General features: G+C 39.7%; 1 protein-coding gene across 1 annotated transcript in view; it reads left to right on the top strand.

Annotated features, from left to right (window-relative positions):
- The window catches only part of kdm5a (lysine demethylase 5A), a 169,776-nt gene that overhangs the window by 9,148 nt on the left and 135,331 nt on the right, over positions 1–25,297 (top strand). The window contains exons 2-4 of the mRNA XM_059977706.1: positions 9,996–10,073; positions 13,745–13,867; positions 25,076–25,246. Coding sequence (XP_059833689.1) covers positions 9,996–10,073; positions 13,745–13,867; positions 25,076–25,246 — 372 coding nt within the window. The remainder of the gene's footprint in view (positions 1–9,995; positions 10,074–13,744; positions 13,868–25,075; positions 25,247–25,297) is intronic.

The raw sequence follows: 25,297 nt of genomic DNA, 5'->3' as shown, positions 1-25,297 counted from the left end.
GAACTAAATACAAATTCAGATTTGTAGTAAACACAAGGTGGTGATTGTGGGAGATTTTTATTTTCCACACGTAGACTGGGAAGCTCATTCTGTAAAAGGGCTGGATGGTTCAGAGTTTGTGAAATGTGTGCAGGATAGTTTTTTGCAACAATACATAGAAGTACCGACTAGAGATGGGGCAGTGTTGGATCTCTTGTTAGGGAATGCGATAGGTCAGCTGACAGATGTATGTGTTGGGGAGTATTTCGGGTCCAGTGATCACAATAGCATTAGCTTCAATATAATTATGGAGAAGGACAGGACAGGACCTAGAGTTGAGATTTTTGATTGGAGAAAGGCTAACTTTGAGGAGATGCGAAGGGATTTAGAGAGAGTGGATTGGGTCAAGTTGTTTTATGGGAAGGATGTAATAGAGAAATGGAGGTCATTTAAGGGTGAAATTATGAGGGTACAGAATCTTTATGTTCCTGTTAGGTTGAAAGGAAAGGTTAAAGGTTTGAAAGCACCATGGTTTTCAAGGGATATTAGAAATTTGGTTCAGAAAAAGAGGGATGTCTACAATAGATATAGGCAGCATGGAGTAAAGGAATTGCTCGAGGAATATAAAGAATGTAAAAGGAATCTTAAGAAAGAGATTAGAAAAGCTAAAAGAAGATACGAGGTTGGTTTGGCAAATAAGGTGAAAGTAAATCCGAAAGGTTTCTACAGTTATATTAAAAGCAAGAGGATAGTGAGGGATAAAATTGGCCCCTTAGAGAATCAGAATGGTCAGCTATGTGTGGAGCCGAGGGAGATGGGAGAGATTTTGAATGATTTCTTCTCTTCGGTATTCACTAAGGAGAAGGATATTGAATTGTCTAAGGTGTGGGAAACAAGTAAGGAAGTTATGGAACCTATGACAATTAAAGAGGTGGAAGTACTGGCGCTTTTAAGAAATTTAAAAGTGGATAAATCTCCGGGTCCTGACAGGATATTCCCCAGGACCTTGAGGGAAGTTTGTGTAGAAATAGCAGGAGCTCTGACGGAGATCTTTAAGATGTCATTAGAAACGGGGATTGTGCCGGAGGATTGGCGTATTGCTCATGTGTTCCCATTGTTTAAAAAGGGTTCTAGAAGTAAGCCTAGCAATTATAGACCGGTCAGTTTGACATCAGTGGTGGGTAAATTAATGGAAAGTATTCTTAGAGATAGCATTAATAATTATCTGGATAGACAGGATCTGATTAGGAGTAGCCAGCATGGATTTGTGCGTGGAAGGTCATGTTTGACAAACCTTATTGAATTTTTTGAAGAAGTTACGAGGAATGTTGACGAGGGTAAGGCAGTGGATGTAGTCTATATGGACTTCAGCAAAGCCTTTGACAAAGTTCCACATGGAAGGTTAGTTAAGAAGGTTCAGTCGTTAGGTATTAATGCTGGAGTAATAAAATGGATTCAACAGTGGCTAGATGGGAGATGCCAGAGAGTAGTGGTGGATAATTGTTTATCGGGATGGAGGCCGGTGACTAGCTGGGTGCCTCAGGGATCTGTTTTGGGCCCAATGTTGTTTGTAATATACATAAATGATGTGGATGATTGGGTGGTAAATTGGATTAGTAAGTATGCTGATGATACTAAGGTAGGAGGTGTTGTGGATAATGAGGTGGGTTTTCAAAGCTTGCAGGGAGATTTATGCCGGTTAGAAGAATGGGCTGAACGTTGGCAGATGGAGTTTAATGCTGAGAAGTGTGAGGTTCTACATTTTGGCAGGAATAATCCAAATAGAACATACAGGGTAAATGGGCATTGAGGAATGCAGAGGAACAGAGAGATCTAGGAATAACAGTGCATAGTTCCCTGAAGGTGGAGTCTCATGTAGATAGGGTGGTGAAGAAGGCTTTTGGAGCGCTGGCCTTTATAAATCAAAGCATTGAGTACAGAAGTTGGGATGTAATGTTAAAATTGTACAAGGCATTGGTAAGGCCAAATTTGGAATATTGTGTGCAGTTCTGGTCACCGAATTATAGGAAAGATATCAATAAGTTAGAGAGAGTGCAGAGACGATTTACTAGGATGTTACCTGGGTTTCAGCACTTAAGTTACAGAGAAAGGTTGAACAAGTTAGGTCTCTATTCATTGGAGCGTAGAAGGTTGAGGGGCGATTTGATCGAAGTATTTAAAATTTTGAGAGTAGGGGAGATTCAAACGAGAGGACATGATTTGAGAGTTAGGGGGCAGAAGTTTAAGGGAAACACGAGGGGGTATTTCTTTACTCAGAGAGTGATAGCTGTGTGGAATGAGCTTCTTGTAGAAGTAGTAGAGGCCAGTTCAGTGGTGTCATTTAAGGTAAAATTGGATAGGTATATGGACAGGAAAGGAGTGGAGGGTTATGGGCTGAGTGCGGGTAGGTGGGACTAGGTGAGATTAAGAGATCGGCACGGACTAGGAGGGCCAAGATGGCCTTTTTCTGTGCTGTGATTGTTATATGGTTATTTGAATAATAAGATACCTAGTGTCATCTGCACGTCAAGTTGTGTGGTGGGGGAATTTTGTTGACATTTTTTATTCTCCCCACAAAAATTTTCCGTATTTCAAATTTTAGGTAGTGATATGTGAAATATGTAAGTGTGAAATTCTGCAACTCAAATGGTCATAATACAGAGGTTGACTGTTTGTATCTTGGAGCCAGGAATCATAATTGAACAATCTTCTGTTGAGATGGGAATCTTTTCTTGCCAAACTTATGTTCCACATGGCAGTTAGTTTTAATTCCTTTCTTGGTTAGGGCCACATCGCCTCCAATCCCCTTTTTATATTTATTTAGCCAGAGGGTGGTAAATCTGTTGAATTTGTTGCGACAGGCAGCTGTGGAAGCCTGGTCATTGGGTGTATTTAAGGCATTGCGTAAGGTTATGGGGAGAACTCAGGAGAATGGGGTTAAGAGGGAAAAGGATCAGCCATGATAAAATGGTGGAGCAGACTTGATGGGTCGAATAGCTTAATTTTGCTCCTACACCTTGTGGTCTTGTGTTTGAATTTAATGTAGAGCAAAAAGGCTCTGGTATATTATCTAAGGCATTGCTTTTCTATGTGATACTGTTTTTGAAACTGAATAATATGAGAATTTCTGATGTGAATGATTTCACTTTGAGTTCGAGTAAGACAAATTACAGAAGAAATCTGATAAATCTTGGTATTTGGGTGCTGGATTTGCTAATTTTGTGGACTGTTTGATGTTCGCATGGATATACCTTATAATATTTTAATTCACTTTTCTTACCTATCACACTATTATAATAAATTTCCTACTGAACCATTTATCCTGAAAGAGAATGGGAACTGGAGCCAGGATTGATTGCAATACTCTAATGGTCTAACTAGAGTTCTGTAAAGTTGCAATGTAATTTCTTGACTTTTTAAACTCTGTCTTGATTAATAAAGCCAAGCATGTCATACGCTTTTTTAAAAACCATGCTTTCAACGTTATGGCCAATTTCAGGGAGCTCAGTGAACATTACCTGGTTTTTCAGGTGCTGGTTATACAATGGGCGGTGTTTGTGGTTTGCTATATTTTGTACTCCTTTGCAAGGGAGCAGTGCAAAACAATTTTTCAGCTGATGAAATGGGGCAGTGACAAGTGTTAGTAAATGAACAATTGATGTTTATTGTGACCTTTGTTTCATTGGGCTAGGTCAGAGGTCGGCAACCTGCGGCTCCGGAGCCACATGCGGCTCTTTGATCTCTGTGATGCGGCTCCCCATGGTTTGTTAGCTTTTGAAATGTAATTCGAAATTTGAAGATTATGGTAATCTTGTACAATCTGAAAACTTTGTGGAGACACCGTTTCCTGGCACATCCGAACCGGCTCACAATTAGCCACCGTTCAGGCTAATGGAGATAGCCTACAGGGGTTTGTGAGTACGTGTCTTTTGGAGCATCCGCGCCCACGGGGACGGGTTGAGGGAGGCTTTAAAGCAAGGCTGTTTAGTTCAAATAAAGTTACCTTTGACTGCAGTCTTTATTTTAGCGCTGCTTGTAGCGCTACACCGCTACAACGTGTTTTTTTATCGCTATTAATATACATCACAACTGCCAATGCCTGACACCCGCCAGTGCGTGCATTCTTTTAATTCTTTGATCCAAGGTAGGCTAACTATGGAGTAACCTTCAACCCAACGTCTTTTTTTCGGAGTTCAAAATGTTTTTGGTGCATGCAGAAATGTAATTTCGTTTTCTCTGCAGGAGTTCATCAATTTCATAAATGCAACACATTATAGTTTGTTTATACATAGCATAAAGGCAAAAAAAAACCCGTTGTATGCAGTGTTATTTCATTTTGTGGCTCCCAGTGTTTTCTTTTCTGTGGGAAATGGGTCCATATTGGCTCTTTCAGTGGTAAACGTTGCCGACCCCTGGGCTAGGTGATCAGTCATAAGTGAGTACGTCACCTAAAATATACTTTTTTTTGCAAGAGCTGCAGTATGTCCAAAGGCAAAATTTGGTGAGAGTGTATTTTTGAAGAACAGTAGAAAAGCACATTCCCTTGAAATGGGAAGTACATAGTCTGCATGTGCTTGATGTTTCATGTGCAAAGCTGCGGCTTGGAGGTTCTAGTCTTGTATACTATAGTTTGTTTATTGCAACAGGCAAGTGGACAAACTCTGCTGACGGTTAACAAATAAGGAGAAATGTTAAAGATGAAGTAAAATACTAATGAACAAAGGAGAATAAAACTTGGAAGTGAAATCAGGAAGCCTGTCATTTATGAAAAGATGAAAATTTAGGACACCTGAATCAGCATTTTCAAAAGTGACATTTCTAGATTCTTTTGAGGATTTAGATTGAGTGCAAGGCAGTATGCTTTAACCAAAGAACACAACGTTCTTCAGTTGAATCATGTTAATACTGATGAGAAGTTACTGTTTGTAATCTCACTTTTTGTTATTGATGAATTCGATTTTTTTTACAGCCCAGGTATTCTGCTTAAGTCAGCATGACTCCTCTCCTTCAGTAATAAGACATGTATATCATTGGACCAGCAGACCACTGATAAGCTTGAGTGTATGGTTGAGTTTTGTTGCCAAGCATGTTGACTACTAGCCTTGTGTTACTCTTTTTCTGCTTTAAAAATAATACTGGGTATTAGGCAGATATTGGTATGTGATCTCAGTTTAATACAGACAGTCCCCGGGTTACGAACAAGTTCAATGCCTGAGCCCGTCTTTAAGTCAGATTTGTACATAAGTCAGAACAATTACATCCAGTATTATTTAGCGTCAGTTAGTCAAACGTTTTTCTTAGTATATAGTTTACAGTCTGCCCTCCTTATCCGCGGGGGATTGGTTCTGGGGCCCCTTGCTGATACCAAAATTTGCGGATGCAAATTCAGTCCGTTGTTCAGCCTGTCTGAATATGGTGGACCTTAGGACCCGGCATCAGAGATCTGAATCCGCAGTGTTTCTGTTCACGAAAATAATCACGATCACGATTGAGAATAAAGTAGAAATAGTAAAGCGATCGGAAAGAGGTGAAACGCCATCGGTCATTGGAAAAGAGGCTACGCGGGTCAACGATCGGGACAATTTTAAAGTATAAAGGGAGGAAGGCTTTGCCCCGATGAAAGCGACAAGTATTACTAAGCAACACAGTGGTTTAATTATTGGGCTTTGGGTTTTTGATCCTCCACATCAACCTGGCACGGTGGACAGCGCACTTGGGAGCAGTCTCTCCCAAGTCCTGAGAACTTCTGTTCCCGAGCCCGGCACTGAAACGTATGTTCTGCAGTGTTATATGCATAGAAAGGTAAAATATATACTATATACTAAGACAAACGTTTGACTAACTGATGCTAAATAATACCAGATGTACCTGTTCCAACTTTTAGTAAGAGAACTTATGATTTTTTAAAATCTAGATCCCGATAACCCACGCACATCCTCCCGTACACTTTAAATCATCTCTAGATTACTTATAATACCTAATACAATGTAAATGCTCTGTGTAAAATGGTTGTTATACTGCATTGCTTAGGAAATAATGGCAAGAAAAAATGTCTGTACATGCTCGAACAACAAGTGCTGGAAGAGCACTTCCGGTTTTTTGTGATTTGCGGATATGGAATTTGTGGATAAGGAGGGCCGAATGTATATTTTAACTTTCTATGCATATAAAGCACTTAAGAAACATATGTATTCCAATAATTAAGCCATTGCATTGCTTAGTAATAATAGTAGCTTTCATTGGGCAGGGCCTTTCAGATGCTCCATTATTCTCACTTTATTCTTTAAAATTGTTCTGATTGTTGACGGACTGTAGCCTAACGCTTTTCCAATGACTGATGGTGTTTCACCTCTTTCCGATCGCTTTATTATTTCCACTTTATTTTCAATCATGATCGCTTCCCGTCAATGGAACAGAAACACTGCGAGTGGCAAGTCTCAAGCTCTGCTGGGTCCTAAGGACCACCGCACTGAATTTCCCCGGGTCCTAATGTCCACCGCACTGAGACAGGTTAAATGGGACAAGTGGGGGCTGTGCTGGGTTTGGGTTCAAGTATTTGATCCTCCACAATATTCCGCATGGGAATTTAAACTGGAGGTGGCTGTGTTTTTTTTTACAAGGTCGAGTCGCAAGCTCAACATCAACCCAGCGCGCTCGGGAGCAGTCTGTCACTGGATCAACTTGGGAACCTCCTTTCTCAAACCCGGCACTGATCTCACTGCACCACCAGCTGACTGGAAGGTGGGGGGGGGGGGGGGGTAAGGGTGAATCTTGCCAAGAAAAATTTAAACCAAATACAAAGTTACACACCCAACACAGTGTCAAAGTCAACGACTTTAAATGGTGGATGGCATCGCGATCCAACTTAATATCCTTCCTCGGTTTGTAAGTAAGAGTTGTTTGTAAGTCGGATGTTCGTAACTCGAGGACTACCTATATTTAGTATTTCTGTTGTCTCCCATGTGTTCATTGGATCAATTAGCAGAGGCAAAATCTTCCATTAGGATTGCATGTTCATACAACTTGGAGGCTGGCTGCTTTCTTTTGATCTATAGATTTAATATGTCTGGGATTTGTTGTTGGTTTGAAAATAAATTTACCTGCTTCTGTTTGTATTTCTATGAGCACTAAGGCTTTTTGCCTGTACATTGAAATTCTTAAACACAAGATATTCTGCAGATTCTGGAAATCTAGAGCAACACTCTCAAAATGCTGGAAGAGCTCAGCAGGTCAGGCAGCATCAATGGTTGATATTGGGTTTCAGAAAACCCATTTATGGTGGAGGGGGGAAGGTGTAGACAGCCTTTGTTGTTTAATGGGTTGATGGGCTATTTTGATAGCTACTGTAAGATGAGCTGTGTTACTACAGACTTGAAATCACCTATAAATTATAAAGAACAAATATGGGTTTCCTTCCAGAAATGTTTAGTTTATTATTTAATAGCTTTGTAACAAAGTTAAAATGTATGGATATCTTAAAGTTGATGTTTAATATGGTTAAAAATATTTCAAATGATGATGGTATGATTTGATTGAGTGGAGTTTGCTTTATTTATAGTGTGCTGTCACTTTAAATGAGTTGTGACTGTTATTGTGACTGTTTTGCCTGCAAATGTTGCATCCAATTTACACAACACAAATTCATACAAGGAGTGCAAGATAAATGGAGAGTGATTTCAAGCATGTTCAACTGTGCGATAGAACTATTGGTCCGGGGCACTGAGGATTTTACCACCTTTGGCATTATGATGAAGTGACAAATAGTGTTGTCCTGGACACCAATTATAATGTCTGTTGTCCACCAGTATCTAACAGAGACTGAGTTTTGTTTATATATAATGCCAGATTACAATAATTATAAGCATACAGTTATTTGTGTGCGCACCCCCCCCCCCACTTCTTGCCTAAGTTTCCGTCCTTTATTGTTTCCAGAACTCAACATTCTTGCAATTCTAAGGCTCTAGAACATTTGCCCTTCTGTTTGAGTGTGCCATAGGGGACTTGGCATTTTCTCTGCAATGTTCTCACTAAAGCACTCTCCCTTCATGTGACCATATTGAGAAAAGCAGTTTTGAAGAGTTAAATGATTCGCTCCGACGGATTTAAAAAATGTTTCTCTATCTTTTTTGAGACTGTCATTGAAGAAGGATTTAACTAAATATTTTGGTCCTGTGACCTTATTTTTGGTTTGCAGTAGCATTAATAATGCTAGAGCCAAATGCTTTGGGATCTTGGACTATATTAAAGATGCTATAGGACAAGTCAAATAAGATCATATGGCCTCAGTACAGTTTATGTTAAACCATTTATCTGATTTTGGATCACATGTATTTTTAAGATATTCAGGTAACATACCACTGAAGTCAGAGAAGCCTTATGGGAGGTGTTGGAAGTGGGTGTGCATTTTTGCAGCAATTTAAAAAAACTTGTAGCACCACAAAGCTCTAGAAATCATGGTTTTTATGTATATTACTTGTGATATGTAGAGCATGACAATATATACATAATAAGCTTTATACAAAGTAATGAGAAAATAACAATTTAAGGTGTTAGTTTTGATGAACAAATATTAACCAGAACTGCTGAGATAACTTTTCAGCATTTGTGTCCAAGGGTGATGCCATCTCAGAAAGAAGCATCTCACGTCACACCATTCATTCAACAAGCACTGATCTGTCAGTCAAGATTATCTACTCTGCAATGGGATTCAGACTTAAGCTGTCTGATTTAGAAAGGAGTGTGCCACTAAATCACAACCGACAACTTAATATGGAATGCTGTGTTATTGATTGAATTGTGGAGTTAAGTTTAAGGAACCTGGTGCTCCAGCACATGCATGTCTCTGTTCCATCAAGGACACCTTCAAAAGGCTTGCCTAAAGAAGGCGGTGTCCATCATTAAGGATTCCCACCACCCAGATCATGCCCTCTTCTCTTTACTACTATTAGAAGGAAGCTACAGGAGCCTGAAGATCCGCACTCAGTGTCCCAGTAACAGCTTCTTCCCCTCTGACATCAGATTTCTGAATGCACAATGAATCTATCCACAATTTTTGTTCTTTTTGCACTACTGATTCAAAAATTTTAATGCTTATTAATATATTTACCGTAATTTATTGCATGTTTTATGTATTGCACTGTAGAGCTGTCATAAAACAACAACTTTCCTGACATATGGTGGCGCGCTCAGTCACAGTGACTTCAACAGGGCCAACCAAAGATGTTATTGTTTTTTATAAATGTAATTAGTTATGATTGCAAGTCCCTGCTGTACATTAGAACTTACAGTACTGTAGGTTTACCAGTCAATGAAATGGAAGGAGAAATGGAAGGAGTTGGACTTGGTGTGGGCTATGTTGCTGCAGTGCGTGGAGTGGTGTGCAGTCTAACAATGAGTGATTGTCTTGGGCATTGGTATTGTGGATTGCTACAAGCTTGTTTCACTTGTTTATTGGCGGGGTCAATGGTGGGGGAGTTGCATGGCCTCAGTTGTAGTGAGGTCTAGGCCTCAAGCTGCAGTATCATCTGTTTGCAGCTGCCCTGGAGAAAAGCATTAGAATCAGTGGTAGGGGTGTTGTGGCATTGCATCAATTTTGGTGATGTCGGTGCTGCCCTCCAGTGTTTGCTCGGCTAAGCTGAGCTTTGTTATGTTCAATTGCAGACAGCTGCAATATTCATGGACTCCGGGCACTATTCATGGACACTTTTTTTTTGTGTGAGTGACTGTATTTTGCAACTAATATGTGCCTTGTGCTGTGTATGACTTTTGGTACTGTTTGTGTACCATGGCCTTGGAGTAACACTGTTTCATTTGGCTGTATTCATACGTGGTTGAATGACAATTAAACTAGTTGTCAGTGATAAGTCTGATTCTGAAATAATATGCAGTGAACTTGACAGTTGATAAATTGTCTTTAAGGCTTGCTGAGAATTGAATATTACTAAATTTTCTCTTTGGCCTTTGAAGATGTGTGGTAAGTTTTGCTCAAGATTGAAGTTTCAATTTTTGTTTTTCAGGACTGGCAACCGCCTTTTGCTTGTGAGGTGAAAAATTTTCACTTCACACCAAGAATTCAACGACTCAATGAGCTGGAGGTGAGAGGGAATTTGCATTTCTGGGGAAGCCTGAACAGATTGTTATTGTATAATTTTTTTTCCTTCACTTAAACATGCATGTTGTCTGTTCCTTTTCTTCATCTGCAATAAGAGCAGAAACTGCCAGAAATTCTCAGCAGGTTAGGTAGCAGGTGTGGAAAAGAGAAAACAGTTGATGTTGCAGTTCATTGACCTTCTATCAAGTATTTAGATAAATTTGTTGCAAAGAGTCAAGGTAAAGGGAGAGAGAGTCAGCTCCATTATTAGGAGCCCCTTCCAGAGAGGGGTGGGGATGGATGCAGGTAAGGTAGAATAGTCCAGAGAGGAGAGAGAATAGTTAACAGCATTAACTCTTGCAACAAAGTTGAATGGTCAGTAAGTAGTTCAGTGGGAGTAGGAGGTCTCTTGGAGAAGATGCATTTGTAGAGAGTTTGGGAACAAGACAGAAGAGAACTAAAGTTTGGGTCTACAACTGTGAGAAACTTGGAAGTTTGCCACAGTGGCCAGGGGGTGAAAATATAAAAATGGGATTTTTAGCCCAGCTGTTTTATGCTGGTATCTATGCTCACACAGACTCCTATCTCCTCCTTGCACTGAAACATCCCAGTATGTTCTCTTGTGCTCATCTTCCTTTCCCATGCTAATCTAACCTGAAATATAATTATACTAGTCAGATCAATATTCTCAATAGCTGTGGCTCACATCCTTACCACTGATGTCATTAAATTATATAGCACGGTTGCAGAATATTTACCCATCCAACTCGTGCTGGCTATGGTTTAGATAAGTAGCAGACCACTCAGTTCCATTTGCCTCATCTTTTCCCATTGCCCTGCATAATTAATTCCCTTGACTACATAAATATTTCCTTTCACTGCTTGCAGGTAGCAAGTTTTGGATCATCACAATGTAAAATAAGTTTTTTGCATCACTTTGCATCTCTTGTCCAGCCTTCTTAAATGCCCCTAATTCTTGGTATCATCCAGTGTTTTTTATTGATTTCTCAGGCTTTTTGTTCCTATCCTTTTCTGTCATTATGGAGGTGACAGTGAACCAACTTCTAATAGAGATAGCTTCTCTTAGTCAGCTTCTATTTTGCTCTGCATCTCGATCAAATAATTTTTCGACTTCTTTGATCCAAGGTGTAGCATGTTCCACATGTAACTTGACAGAATATCTTCACTCTTCCAGTTTTGTTCTCCTGTAAATTGCCAAATTTACTGTTTCACCATTGGCAGCTACCCTTGAACTGCCAGTGCCACAAGCTTCGGAATTCCTTTTCTTAACTTCATCTCTGCTGTTTCCCTCATTAAAGTATTCTCTAAAATGTTTCTGCCACAGACCTTTCCAGTCTTCTGTATTTTTCTCAATGTGTGGCTTGGAAGCATTTTTTTTGTTTTTTATAACATTCCTGTGAAATATGTATCTTAATGTCAAAGATGATAAGAAAAAGTTGTGGCATGAAGGTCTGGGTAAAGATGTTGCACTGTCTAGTTGTGGAGTTGTGGTGTACAGATGTTGAATAACTGGCTAAAATGTATGAAGCATTCTTTTTATAATATAGTAATCGTGCTTGTTCATATCTAAGCACATTTTCTTTAATGAAAGAAAGTCCAACGTGCATTGTATTTTGCAGGCAGTGTCCTGACTCTTCTTGTTTTTAAAATCCACTGGTTCAAACTTGATTTAATCTTGTGATCCTGAAGTATACTCTATTGTATGTGTTTAAAATTAATCTGATTTATGTAAAACTCGGCAGTCATTAAAACATAATTGATGAATATGGGGGTATTGCAAATTAATAAATTAATGATTTAGAAACACACTGAAACATAGAAAACCTTCAGCATAATAAAGGCCCTTCGGCCCCTAAAGTTATGCGGAACATGTCCCTACTTTAGAAATTACTAGGCTTACCCATAGCCTTCTATTTTTCTAAGCTCCATGTACCTATCCAAAAGTCTTAAAAGACCCTATTGTCTCCGCCTCCACCACAGTTGCCAGCAGCCCGTTCCACACACTCACCATTCTGTGTTTTTAAAAAAAAACTACTTACCCCTGACATCTCCTCTGTACCTGCTCCCCAGCACCTTAAACCTGTGCCCTCTTGTGGCAACCATTTCAGCCCTGGGAAAAAGCCCCTGACTATCCACACGATCAATGCCTCTCATCATCTTATACACCTCTATCAGGTCACCTCTCATCCTCCGTCACTCCAAGGAAAAAAGGCTGAGTTAACTCGACCTGTTTTCATAAGGCATGCTCCCCAATTCAGGCAACGTCCTTGTAAATCTCCTCTGCACCCTTTCTATGTCTTCCACATCCTTCCTGTAGTGAGGTGACCAGAACTGAGCACAGTACTCCAAGTGGGGTCTGACTTAATTATGCTCATTGCTTATAAGGACATTAATGAATACGTTGCTTTGTGGATGGGCAGTACTTTTACAGTCAAGGTGACAGGTTCCTGTATGTTGGGTCATTGGGAAAAGCTTATGAAGAAAATGGTTCTGTTCATGTTTACTCTTGTTAACTACTACTAACCCTGTCAGTCTGAGTATGACTTAGTGGCCTGCTCCTACGATTAAGATCAGCTCAAAGAAGGAATTTAGGATAGAAGTTACAGTATATTCATTTTCACAACTGAAACATCAGTAGACTTGAATATTTGGCCTCACATCCAACATGTTCAGCTGGGGTTTCTGTAGGGTGCCAAAGTCCATATGGAGGTAGAGTGGGAATCAAGGGGATGGTGATATGTAGTGAGGTCTTATGCAGATTGAATCAAGCACCAGGACTTTGCTCCCTTCACTGAAATCCAGAGGGTGGCTTGATCCTCTGTTCCAATGTGTTCCTCTGGCTTCTGGTAATACAAGCTTTGGGTAGTTCCACTGGCAGAAGGATTGGTGGTAAATGATTCCACTCTAGATCTGCAGCTTTGCCTGAATCAATTGAACTATTTCATTTGCAGTGCTCTAAAGCTGACTCATAATAAGTTAGCAGCAGCACCAGGAACAGCTGGAGAGTAAGAAACAGCAAAGCCTAGATCCCCTCACTGCTCTTGTATTGTATCTGGAAAAAAAATATTTTGTGCACACAGTTGCCAGTAAAGGAACAGTAAAGGAAATTACTGTTCTGGAAAGCCAGAACAGTAAAGGAAATTGTGTATGCAAGAGGTTGGAATGGGAACACTAGAAATCAGTTGTTTGTCTGGTTGAAGATTGGGGTTGAAAAGCACATGGAATGCTGTTATAAAAAGAAAAAAAAATTCACCAGAAAATGAGTGAATATTGCAATAATTAAATGCTGATTGAAGTAAAATTGACTAAGTTTTATGTTTTTAATGTCCTCCATGTAAAAGTTATGTAGAAAATACTATATTAAAAGTAACGTTAGTAGGAATTGATATGTCATAAAATAGCTGAGTGTTGCATCTTGCTTATGTTATGAACCAACTGACTTTAATGTCCAAAATAGTAAAACAAAAATCTTGTTTCAGTTTTTCAACTTAATGATTTCTTTAGTGTTTTTATCAATTTTAGATTATGCTGTATGCTCATGAGTTCATAACAAAAATGTTTTCTGGAAATAAATGTAACATTTTAAGGAATTACATGGTATTTAGATTTTCAGTTATTTTCATTACTGAACAATATTATGTTGTATGCTTTCAGGCACAGACCCGGGTGAAGTTGAACTTTCTAGATCATATTTCAAAATTCTGGGAACTGCAGGGATCCACTCTGAAAATCCCACATGTTGAGAGGAAAATGTTGGATTTGTACACACTCAGTAAGGTCAGGCATTCATCCCAATTCAAAGAAATAGTTTGTATTTTTTCTCTGAACTGTCTATATGATTACAGCAAAATTAAAACACTGAAGTTTAGTACCTTGTTCCAACCCACCCATGGCCTTATTTATCCACAAAAAATAAGCCATTTCCCTTAATTCTCATCTGACCACCTTTGCAACTCATTCTATTTCCACCTTCCAGTTTCAGTTCTATTCCAGTGTGACTGCTGACAAGCTAAGTTTTCCTTGGCACCCTCATGCTGTTTTTTTTACAATAAGCTGGTCCCCCTTGGCTGTTTGGCTCACTCCCTACCCCCTTACAAATCCATCGTCATTGATGAGCAAGGAGGTAAAAGTTTACCATGACTGGAAGAGTAAGCAGCATTGAAATTCCTGCAAGTTCAGCTGCGGTCTCAAGTGACAGTCAAATTGAGAGGACCTCACATAAATGCAAGATGATGTGCAAGGCAGATGAATTGAAGATGGAATTAAATGTGGAAGTGGATTTTTGGCCAGTATTGAAACATGTCTTAGGGAGGCAGCCCTTGTTGCTTAATGTGCCTAGTTACAGAATTTTCAGATGAGCTTGAGGATAAAAACAGTGGTGAGTGGCAGTAAAAAGAAAAAAATCATAGCTGTCAGAAGGGATGGTCTATTAGAAATATGTTGGTCCAGAGTTAGGTAAGGAGTTAACTCCTGTTTCTAGGATGTTTCCCTTCTATTTCAACTGTTCTTTAATGAAACAGTACCACATTGATCATCCAGTCCAGGCCCAGTTCTTTTCAGGTAGTCCACCTGTTGCTGCTGGACTATTGGTTGCCACAGTATCATCTGTTTTCTACTTCACTACGTGTGTGGCATGTTAGTACTCAATACTTAGCCACTTGGGTATAGAGGAGAGTGGAATTGATTGGTCCCATTCATTCATAGAAGAACCTCAATCCCTTTATGAGTTCTGTGGCCTAATCAATGAGGTTTTTCTCTCTTAATTTTATGGTAACAATCAGTTTTTGTGAATGCTGAGCCAAGTTGCTGTTGGAGGTGTCTTGGGGTGGACCCATTCCTCCTTATCTCAGCTTGTCTGTCAATTGTAATTTTATTTCTGTTGAGACCTTGGCTCTTAGTAAAGCAAACTTAGATTCCCTTCCCAAGGAAAGATGCTCGATCCATTCCCTTTTTCACAGATGTTGCTTGACTAGTTATTCTTCCAGCATTTTCTGTACTTGTTTCTAGTGAATGATCTCCTGTACCCCATTCTGGTCTAGATACATAGAATAGCACAGGAATAAGCCATTCGGCTCATGATGCCTGTGCCGACCATGATGCAAATTTAAACTATCCCATCTGCTTCCACATAGTCCATTTTTTCCATTCCCTTCCTCTTAAACAATGCTATTGTATCCACTTGTACCACCTCTCCTGACAGTGCTTTCTACACTTACCTCCTACATTTTTTTTAAGAATAAAAACATGCCTCAAATTCTGTTCTGCTTTTCCCCTCTCAGCAATAATGGGAGTGCTGGAAGTATCTTCAGTTGCCACTTTTCCTTCCCTTTTTCCCATAGTCCACTCTTCTCTCCTGTCAGATGCCTTCTTCTCCAGCACTTTACCTTTCACATCCACCTGGTCTTACCTGTCACCTCTACTTGTCCTCCTTCCCCTTCTGCCTTTTTATTCAGGTGTATTCCCCCTTATTTTCTGGTCCTGATGAAGGGTTTTGACCCAAGAGGTTGACTGATTTATTTACATAAATGCTGCCTGACCTGCTGAGTTCCTCCAGCATTTTGTAGTATGTAGTTCTAGAAGTTGATATGTTTATTTTATGTTATCGGTCAATCCTGTGTATTGATTTCTTTAGTTACTCCTTCATCTTGCTTATTTTTCATTATCCTCAGAACTTCAAAGACCATTAATCACTTCTATGTTGTCACCTTCCATTCTTTTATTCTGTCATGGTTGTTTTAATCCTCTGACTACCACAGTTCAGTACAAACATTTTCCCAAAAGAGGAAAAAAAATTGTGTGACAGCTCAGTCTAGAACTCCTTGTGGGACGCAATGCACAGAAGCAAAAAAAGGGAACATGAAAACTTGAGAGCACTACAGAGCTGTGGCCTCAAGAAGAATGAAATTAAAATGGTGATTAGGATAGCTAAGAAGATGAATGAGTGATCGGCCCAATAAAATTGAAGGGAAAACCGGTGTTGGTTCATGAGTACATCAAGAGCAAGAGGATAACTAAAAGAGTAGGGCCGGGCAGAGACCAAAAAGGAAACCAGTGCATAGAGCTTGAAGGTAAGGCTCTTGCTGCATATTCCCAAAAATGGGCTATGGTGCTCATGTTCTGGTTAAGGAATTCATGTGAATAGCTGGATGGGATAAATGTAGTCAAAGAAGGAAGTATTAAGAAAGCTTAGCTTTATTGGTTTTTTAAAAAAAACTGGCTTAGGTTGTTTTACAAAAAAGGACAGGTGAAAATTCCACTGAGTCTGACAACAATTTTTTGATCTACCCAAATGATAGGAATGGTGCTGTGATAGGAAGTCTGAACATTGTTTAAGAAGAAAGAAAGGATTGATAAACTTGGAACTTGCAAGCTTGTGGGTTTAACTAGTGGTTGAAAGTTACTGGGTTCCATTCCAAGGAGCAGTATGAACCATGCAGAAAAGCAAGAATTAAATCAGGAATGTCAACATAATTCCATTAAAGAAGGTCACATCTTATTAACTTTCTGGTAACAAGTATTTGGATTTGAGCAAGGCTTCTGACATGTCTTACAAGCTTGTCTTTTTTTAGATATAGAAATAGCATGGTATCTAAAGGAGAGTGGTAGATAGGATCCAAAGCTCATTTATTGTTGTGTGACAGGAGGTAGTATTCACAATTGCTTTAGTGATTGGAAGATGCTTCCAATGGAGTTCCACAGAACTCAGTGCACTATTTCTTGAATATTCTAATCCTTGTTAATGACAAAAAAAATCTGAATTGGAGAGGCTATGATTTAAAAAAAAGCTGCTGATATTGTAAAAATAAGTTGTTTCTGGCATTGAGGACAAATGTGAGATTGTCGCTTGGGCAGAAAAATGACAAATGGAATTTGATCGGAAAAGTCTGGAATTGTGCATTGAGTGGCCCAGAGGAAAGTAATATAAAATATTGAGTGATAAGGAGAAACAAGGGGATTTGTTGTGGATTCATATTTAGAGTACAGAAATATCAACTGTTTATTTCTCTCCAAAGATGCTCCCTGACCTGCTGAGTTCCTCCAGCATTTTGGTGTGTTGCTTGAAATGTTTCCTTTTGCCCATTCCCTGAATATGCCATACACTGGCAAATTATATTGTAAATTTAAGGCAATTACTTTCACTGGTAGCATGTTTTGATCAAGATGCCTAGGGTAATGAGGTTTGGAGCAAAAGATCAGAAAAAAGGATAAGGTTGTCCTATACTTCAAGCCTGCCCTGCTATTCAATATTATGGCTGATCTGTTACCACTGACTTCTGTGCCCTTAATACCTCAGGAATTAATGTATCTCTTCCTTAAATTGCTATAATGCTCTGTTCTCCAGAAGAAGACATTCCTACATACTTCAGTTTTAAATGTCCCCTTGCTTGAGATTCTCCTACAAGTGGAAACTTCTCAACGTTTCCTCCCTGAAGATTTTCTGTTTCTTTTGGGGCAAGTTTTTTGACACAGAGCAGTGGGTGCAAGGAATGTTCTTCTAGGGATGGTGGAGGAGGAAAATGCGATAGAAGCATGAAAAAGCTGTTAATTAGGCACATTAATGTGTTTGGAATAGAGGGATGTAGACATTGTTCAAACAGAGGGGACAAGATTAACTACCAGTTTAATTAGTTCTGCACAACAGCGTGGGCTTGAAGGGCCTGTTCTTGTGCTGTACTGACATGTGTTTGTGAGAGACAACTTACTTAACCCAAAAATTAGCCAAGTAATGCTGCCCATCAACACACACAAAATGCTGGAGGGACTCAGCAGGCCTTGGGCTGCATCTAAACAAAAGAGTACAGTCAATGTTTCAGGCTGAGACCCTTCTTCAGGACTCACCAGTTTAGTTGGTGTTCAGACCAAGCATCAGAATGGAGAAGAAATGTGATCTAAGTGATGTTGAGCATAGAATGATTGATGGTGCCAGGCGGGTTAGTTTGAGCCTGTCTGAAACTGCTGATCTAGGATTTTCACGCACATATCTAGAGTTTGCAGAGAACGGTGCAAAAAAAAAAGAAAAATATCTAGTGAGCAGCAGTTCTGTGGGTGAAAATGCCTTGTTAATGAGAGGAGTCAGGAGAATGGCCAGACTGGTTTAAGCTGTCTGGAAGGTGACTAGCTCAAATAACCTTGCAATACAGAAGAGCGTTTGTGAATGCACAACATGTTGAACCTTGAAGTGAATGGGCTACAGCAGCAGACGACTACACCGGGTACCACTCCTGTACCTAATAAAGTGGCTTCTGGGTCTGTATGAATTATACAATGCAGCTTGGGCTGGGACTGACTTTGTTTGCCTCAAGCCACCTTTGGGACACAGCAGATTTCCTCCCTGATGGGCATCAGTGAATCAGCTGAATTTAGATCATAAGACATGGGAGCAAAATTTGGCTACTCAGCCCATTGAGTCTCCTCTGCCATTCTATCTTGGCCGATCTATTATTGCTCTTAACAGCATTCTCCCGCCTTCTCCCCTAACTAACCAAGAACCATCAATCTTTACTTTAAATGTACTTACTAACTTGGCTTCCACAGCCATACACGGAAATGAATTCAACAGATTCACCACCCTCTGGCTAAAGAAGTTCATTCTCATCTCTGTTCCAAATGATTATCTCTCTATTTTGACACTGTGCCATCTGGTCCTAGACTCACCCACTATTGGAAGCATCTTCTCCACATCCACTTTGTCTTGGCCTTTTAGTATCCTGTAGGTGTCAATGAGATTCCTCCCTCATTCATCTGAACTCGAGTGAGTACAGACCCAGAGCCATCAAACGCTTCTCATATTTAAGCCTTTAATTCTTGGAGTAATTTTTGTGAACCACCTCTGGACCCTCTCCAATGCCAGCACATCTGTCAGGTAAGGGGCCCAAAGCTGCTCACAGTACTTCATGCGGTCTGACCATTGCCTTATAAAGTCTCAGCAACACATCATTGCTTTTATATTCCAGCCCTCTTGAAATGAATGCTAACATTATATTTGCCCTCCCTACCAACAGCTCATCCTGCAAGTGAATCTTGAGGGAATCCTGCATGGGGACTCCTTTGTACCTCTGATTTTTGAAATTCTCTCAGTTTAGAGAATAGTCTGCACTTTTACTTCATCTAACAAAATGCATGACCTTACATTGCCTTCCACTGTATTCCATCTGCCACTTCTTTACCCATTCTCCCAATCTGTCCAAGTGCTTCTGCAAACTCCCTGCTTCCTAACACTACCTATCTTTTTATCCTCTGCAAAATTGGCCGCAAAACCATTAATTCAGTTGTCGGAATCACTGACATACAATGACATAAAAGTATTTAGCCCCAATCCTTTGTTCACATAAATTAGTATTACAACCAAAGATTTTGATCAATTTAACTGAATTTTTTTTGTGTGAATCACATGCTTCTTTCCCCCTCCCCCACAGTAAATCCAAAAACAGGAAATTATAAAGCATGAAAAACTAAAAATTCAAAATCTGAAACATCAACAGTTCAAAAGTATTCATCTCACTCAGTACTTAGTTGAACCACCTCACACAGCTTTTACACCCAGTAGTCTTTATCCAGGTCTCTCTGTATTTTGCAGCATTTTCCTTCCATCAATCTTGTCCAGATTTGTTGCAGAAAAGCATCCCCCATAACATGGTTTTACAGGAGGGATGGTATTTTACACCACCATATTTTACAGGAGGGATGGTATTACCTGGTTGATGTACTATATCAGATTTATGCCACATATACCGCTTAGTGTTGAGGCCAAGAAGTTCCACTTTAGTTTTATCTAACCACAAGACCTTCTTCCACATCTTTACAGAATCTCCTAAGTGATGCTTTGCAAAGTCTTTATGGGCAAGTATATGCTTTTGACCAGGGCTTCTTCCTTGCTACTTTTTCATAAATACCCTTCTTGTGCAAGGCCTTGGAGATTGTGGAGCCATGAACTTCATCTCCAGTTGCAGCCACTGACTTCTGCAGCTCACCGAGAATGACTGCTGGCTTCACAGTAGCTTCTCAGTAGGTACCTTTCTTATTTGGAAATTAGATTTAGAGAGGTGGTCTGACCTTGGCAGAGTGGCTGTGGTTTCATATTCTTTCCACTTTTTATGATGGACTGCACTGAGCTCCATGGTATGTTCAGTGCCTTTGAGATGGTTTTGTACTCTTCCCAGATTTGTGCATCTCTATAACATTTCACTGACTTGTCTTGAATGTATTTTTGTTTTGGTTTGGTTTGCTGAAAATCTACCATGTTGTTGGACCTTTTAGAGAGTGGGTACTTATTCTTAATGAATTCATTGACAATAGATGATCCTCCAGTTTTCTACATCAACAAATTGGGTGAGTTGGTAGGATAATATACAGTATTGCACCTGAGGAAAGTTAGGGTAATATTTACAAAGGGGGTGAATACTTTTTCAGCATCACAATTTTGTTTTTTAAAATTTAGTAAATTGTTCACAGGTTTTTGGAATGTTTCTTTTGATATATAATGCACAATATTTTGTAGATTAGCTCAAAAATCCTACTTCAGTATTTTAAATTTAGAGAGTGTAAAAGTAGTTGTGGAGGCTGAATAATTTCTGAAGGCACTGGGTAATGTGAAAATAAGTAGGCTCAATTCCTATTCCCTTCGGAGCATCACTAGTCACCAGCAGCCAATCAGAAAAGGCCTCCTTTATTCCCGCACCTTGCCTCCTGCCAATCAGCCAATCTTTTATCCATGCTGTTATCTTTCCTGTAGTACCATGGGCTCTCGTTTAGCAGCCTCACTTGGTCAAAGGCCTTCTAGAAATCCAAGGAAAACAACATTCACTGACTCTCCTTTGTCTATCATGCCTTTTATTTTCTGAAATAATTCTAATAGTTTTGTCAGACAAGGGAAACCATTCTGACTTTGGTCTTTTTTTTGCCGTGCATTTCCAAGTACACCGAAACCTCATCCTAAATAATGGACTCTGATATCTTCCCAACAAATGAAATCTGTAATTCGCCTATAATTTCCTTTCTTCCGTGTCCCTCCATTCCGAGAGTGGAGTGACATTTGCAATTCTCCACTCCTCTGAAACCATTCTGAAATCTAGTGATTCTTGAAAGATCATTATTAATCCCTCCACAATCTCTTCACCTATCTCTTTCAGAATCTTGTCAGGTAACTCACCTGCTTTCAAACCTTTCAGCTTCCAAAGCACCTTCTCCTTAGTAATAGCAACTACACTAACTTCTGCACCCTGACAGTCTCGAACATTTGGCATGCCGCTAGTGTCTTCCACAGTAAAGACTGATGTAACATTTATTCTGTTTGTCTGCTAGTTCCCCCCCCCCCCCCATTTCTACCTCTCGAGCATTATTTTCTAGCGGTTTAATATCCATACTCACCTTTCTTTTTATATATCTGAAAAAAATCTTTTGGTATCCTTTCTGATATTATTGGCTAGCTTACCTTCATATTGTATCTTTTCCCTCCTTAATAGTTTTTTTTATTATTTGCCTTCTGGTTTTAAAAAGCTTCCCTATCCTCTAACGTTCCCACTAAATTTTGCTGTATTATATTCCACCTCTTTTGCTTTTATGCTGTCTTTACTCACAGTTGCTTCATCTCCCTTTTGAATGCTTGTCTTTGGGCTGCACCTATCCTGCACCTTCTGAATCGCTCCCAGAAACTCTGGCCATTGCTGTTCTGCTGTCATCCCTGCTAGTGTCCCCTTCTAAACAACTTTGGCCAACTCTCTCTCATGCCTCTGTAATTCCCTTTACTCCTCTGTAATACTGATTAATCTGTCTTTATCTTCTCCCCCTCAAGCTTCAGGGTGAATTCTATCAGATTATGGTCACTGCTTCCCAGGGGTTCTTTTACCTTAAGCTTCTTAATCAAATCTGGTTCATTACACAATCCAGAATTGCCTTTCCCTGAGTAGGCTCAACCACAAGCTGCTGTAAAAAGCCATCTCATTGGCATTCTGCAAATTCCCCCTCTTGGGATCCAGCGCCAACCTATTTTCCCACTCTACCTGCATATTGAAATTGCCCATGATTATCATAATATTGCTTTTATTACATGTCTTTTCTATCTCCCCTTGTAATTTATATTCCACATCCTGGCTGTTGTTCAGGGGCTTGTATATAACACCCATCAGGATCCTTTTACCCTTGCGGTTTCTTAATTCTACCCTCAAGGATTTTACAACTCCAGATCCAAAGTCACCTCTTTCTAAAGATTTTTACCAACAGAGCCACCCCCCCCCCCCACGCCTTCCTGTCTGTTCTTTTGATACAACGTGTATCCTTGGATGCTAAGCTCCCAACCATGATCATCATTTAGCCACAGCGTCATACCTGCCAACCTTTAACTATTGCCTGCATCTGTGGGTTACCAGTGTGATCACTTAGCCACTGTGCTGCCACCCTCTGGAAAATGAGTCTGTGTTATCTGACCGATTTAAAAATAGTTTAGGAGAGAAGTTGAGAACAGATCTCTTTAATCGGATTTCTGGAGGAAAATAGGCCATCCAGCTTTTTAAGCCTGCTCTTTCCATTTAATTACCATAAGGGTTGATTTATATGCTTATGCCATTTTCCAGGGTTATCCCATATTGCCCTTAATGTCCTGTTTGTGAATTCAAAACGGTCACCACTCACTGAATGATAAAACTAACTGTCTGCTACTTGTGATCTTTGGCTGATCTGCCAGGAAAAACATCCTGCAGCTGCCTCATTCGGCTCTGAGACATTTAAATTCAATAAGGTGTCATTCTTCGGCACTTGAGAATGCAGGCCTATTTTATCTTTTTTCCTCATGTGGCAAACTGACTATCTGTGGGATTTGATGAGTAATTCATTGCTGCACTCGCTCAATGGGAAATTTAATATGGGGCCAAAGCTAAACGTACGTCCAAGTGCTGTTTTGCCAAGGCCCTTTAAATCGCAGTGCCTTTCTTACTCCTGCTGTCTAATCCTCTTGTAGTATGAGCTATCAAAACATTTAACTTTATTATCTGAACGTTGGCCTTCAATATCTTGTGCATAAGCACACCAAGAACATCAACACAAGCCAATATCTCAGCATGCAGTGAATACTGCTCTTTTTGTTTTGTTCACCAAAATGAATAAACTTGCATTATAATTTATTTCATCTGACAGTGTACTCCCTCACACACCTTACTTGTTCATAGCTGCCTGAATTCTCTTTATATTCTTCTCCACACTGTAAATCCCACTTAGTGTAGTCATCAAACTCGGACATATGATGGCTAGTAGATAATTTGTCACATGGGTGTAATTGGGAACGCAGGCTCTTTGGGCCAGAAGAGCCTATTACCACACTGTATCTTAAAATACATCCCCTCTGCCAAATTGTTGATATAGATTATGAATAGCTAGGACTTTTAAGTATTGATCCCTATTGTATTCCGTTAGTGATAGTCTTCCATCCTGAAATGAATTGATAAATGGGAACTGATTCAATGCATAATTGTGAAAGGGAGTTGTACAGTACTTGATAAGAAATACACCTAAATAAGGAGGAAAAAGATGTGTAAGATGGTCTTGTCGAATTATCAACATGTATTGCTTCATATATTGAGGAAGTTCAAGTAATTGGAGACAAAGCTTATAGAATCTATGGGAGTACTAGATTGAATAGATTGAAACTTCAAAATTCAGAAGATATGTGAGGGGCAAGTTTTTTTTTACACAGTGGTGGGTGCCTGGAATGCGCTGTGCAGGATGGTGGTAGAAGCAGATATATTAGGGATTTTTAAGAGATGTTTAGATAGGCATGTGTATGTGAGGAGAATGGAAGGATTTGGACATTGTGTAGGCAGAAGTGTTTAATTTAGTTGGCCATTTGATTACAAATTTAATTAGGTTGGCACAACATTGTGGGCTGAAGAGCCTGGTTTTGTTCTGTATTGTTGTATATTCTGTCTGCTCTGCTCTTACAATACAAAAGATTAAGAAAGTTAAAGTATATTGAATTATCAGCATGTATTTCACACTTGGCCAAATTTGCTCAACTCTGGTAACAGTAGGTAAGATAAATGTACGTAAGATAATTTGGCCAAATGGCTACCTGCTGTGCGGTAAGTTTCAATGGTTCCATGAATAATATAAAATCATAGGTTGCAAGTATGGTAACCAAAGGTAGAATCAGGATAGACAAACTTAAGGGTTAAGAGCCCTTCTGACTGCACCTCTTGGGTAATGATCTGCAAGGCCACTTAACTCTATAGGTGGAAAAACTAGGCCTTGTAAATTGGAGCTACAGTTAAAATATTCAGATAGCGTTGAATGTTTTATGCAATTAATATGAGATCTGCAATAAATTGCCATATTAACTGGCACTGCATTGTGAGCAGGTGCTGAAACCCAGGTTTTCTGAGCACAGAACTTGGGTATAATTTGCAGTTTTTTTTTGTCTTTTGTGGCGTAGGAACCTCATTACTGATGCATCATGGAGATGGTCGTTGTTTAATTCAGACCATAAGATTTAGGAGCAGAAGTAGGCCATTTGGCCCATCGAGTCTGCTCCGCCATTCAATCATGGGCTGATCCAATTCTTCCAGTCATCCCCATTCTCCTGCCTTCACCCCATACCCTTTGATGCCCTGGCTAATCAAGAACCTTTGCCTTAAATACACCCAATGACTTGGCCTCGAGCTGCTCATGGCACCAAATTCCACAGATTTACCACCCCCTGACTAAAGTAATTTCTCTGCATCTCTGTCCTAAATGGATATCCTTCAATCCTGATGTTGTGCCCTCTTGTCCTAGAATACCCTACCATGGGAAATAACCTTGCCATATCTAATCTGTTCAGGTCTTTTAACATTCGGAATGCTCCTATGAGATTTCCCCCTCATTCTCCTGAACTTCAGGGAATACAGCCTAAGAGCTGCCAGAGTTACTCAAGTTGCAACCCTTTCATTCCTGGAATCATCTTGATTGATTTTGTTTTTGCATTAATATATTAACAAAGGTTGTAATTTCCTCCTCTAGGTCGTTGCAAGTGAGGGTGGATTTGACCTGGTATGTAAAGAAAAAAAATGGGCTAAAGTGGCCAGTCGGATGAGCTACCCCCAAGGAAAGGGCATCGGCTCACTTTTACGATCCCACTATGAGAGGATTTTATATCCATACGAATTGTTTCAGTCAGGTGCCAGTCTACTGGTAAGATTAATCAGTATAAAATTTCCTGACTTAATTACATAATACTAGTAA

Source organism: Hypanus sabinus, chromosome 8 (genome assembly GCF_030144855.1).
Source record: "Hypanus sabinus isolate sHypSab1 chromosome 8, sHypSab1.hap1, whole genome shotgun sequence".
Taxonomy (NCBI): domain Eukaryota; kingdom Metazoa; phylum Chordata; class Chondrichthyes; order Myliobatiformes; family Dasyatidae; genus Hypanus; species Hypanus sabinus.
Note: the sequence above shows the minus strand (reverse complement) of the source record. Positions and strands in the feature narration are given on the sequence as shown.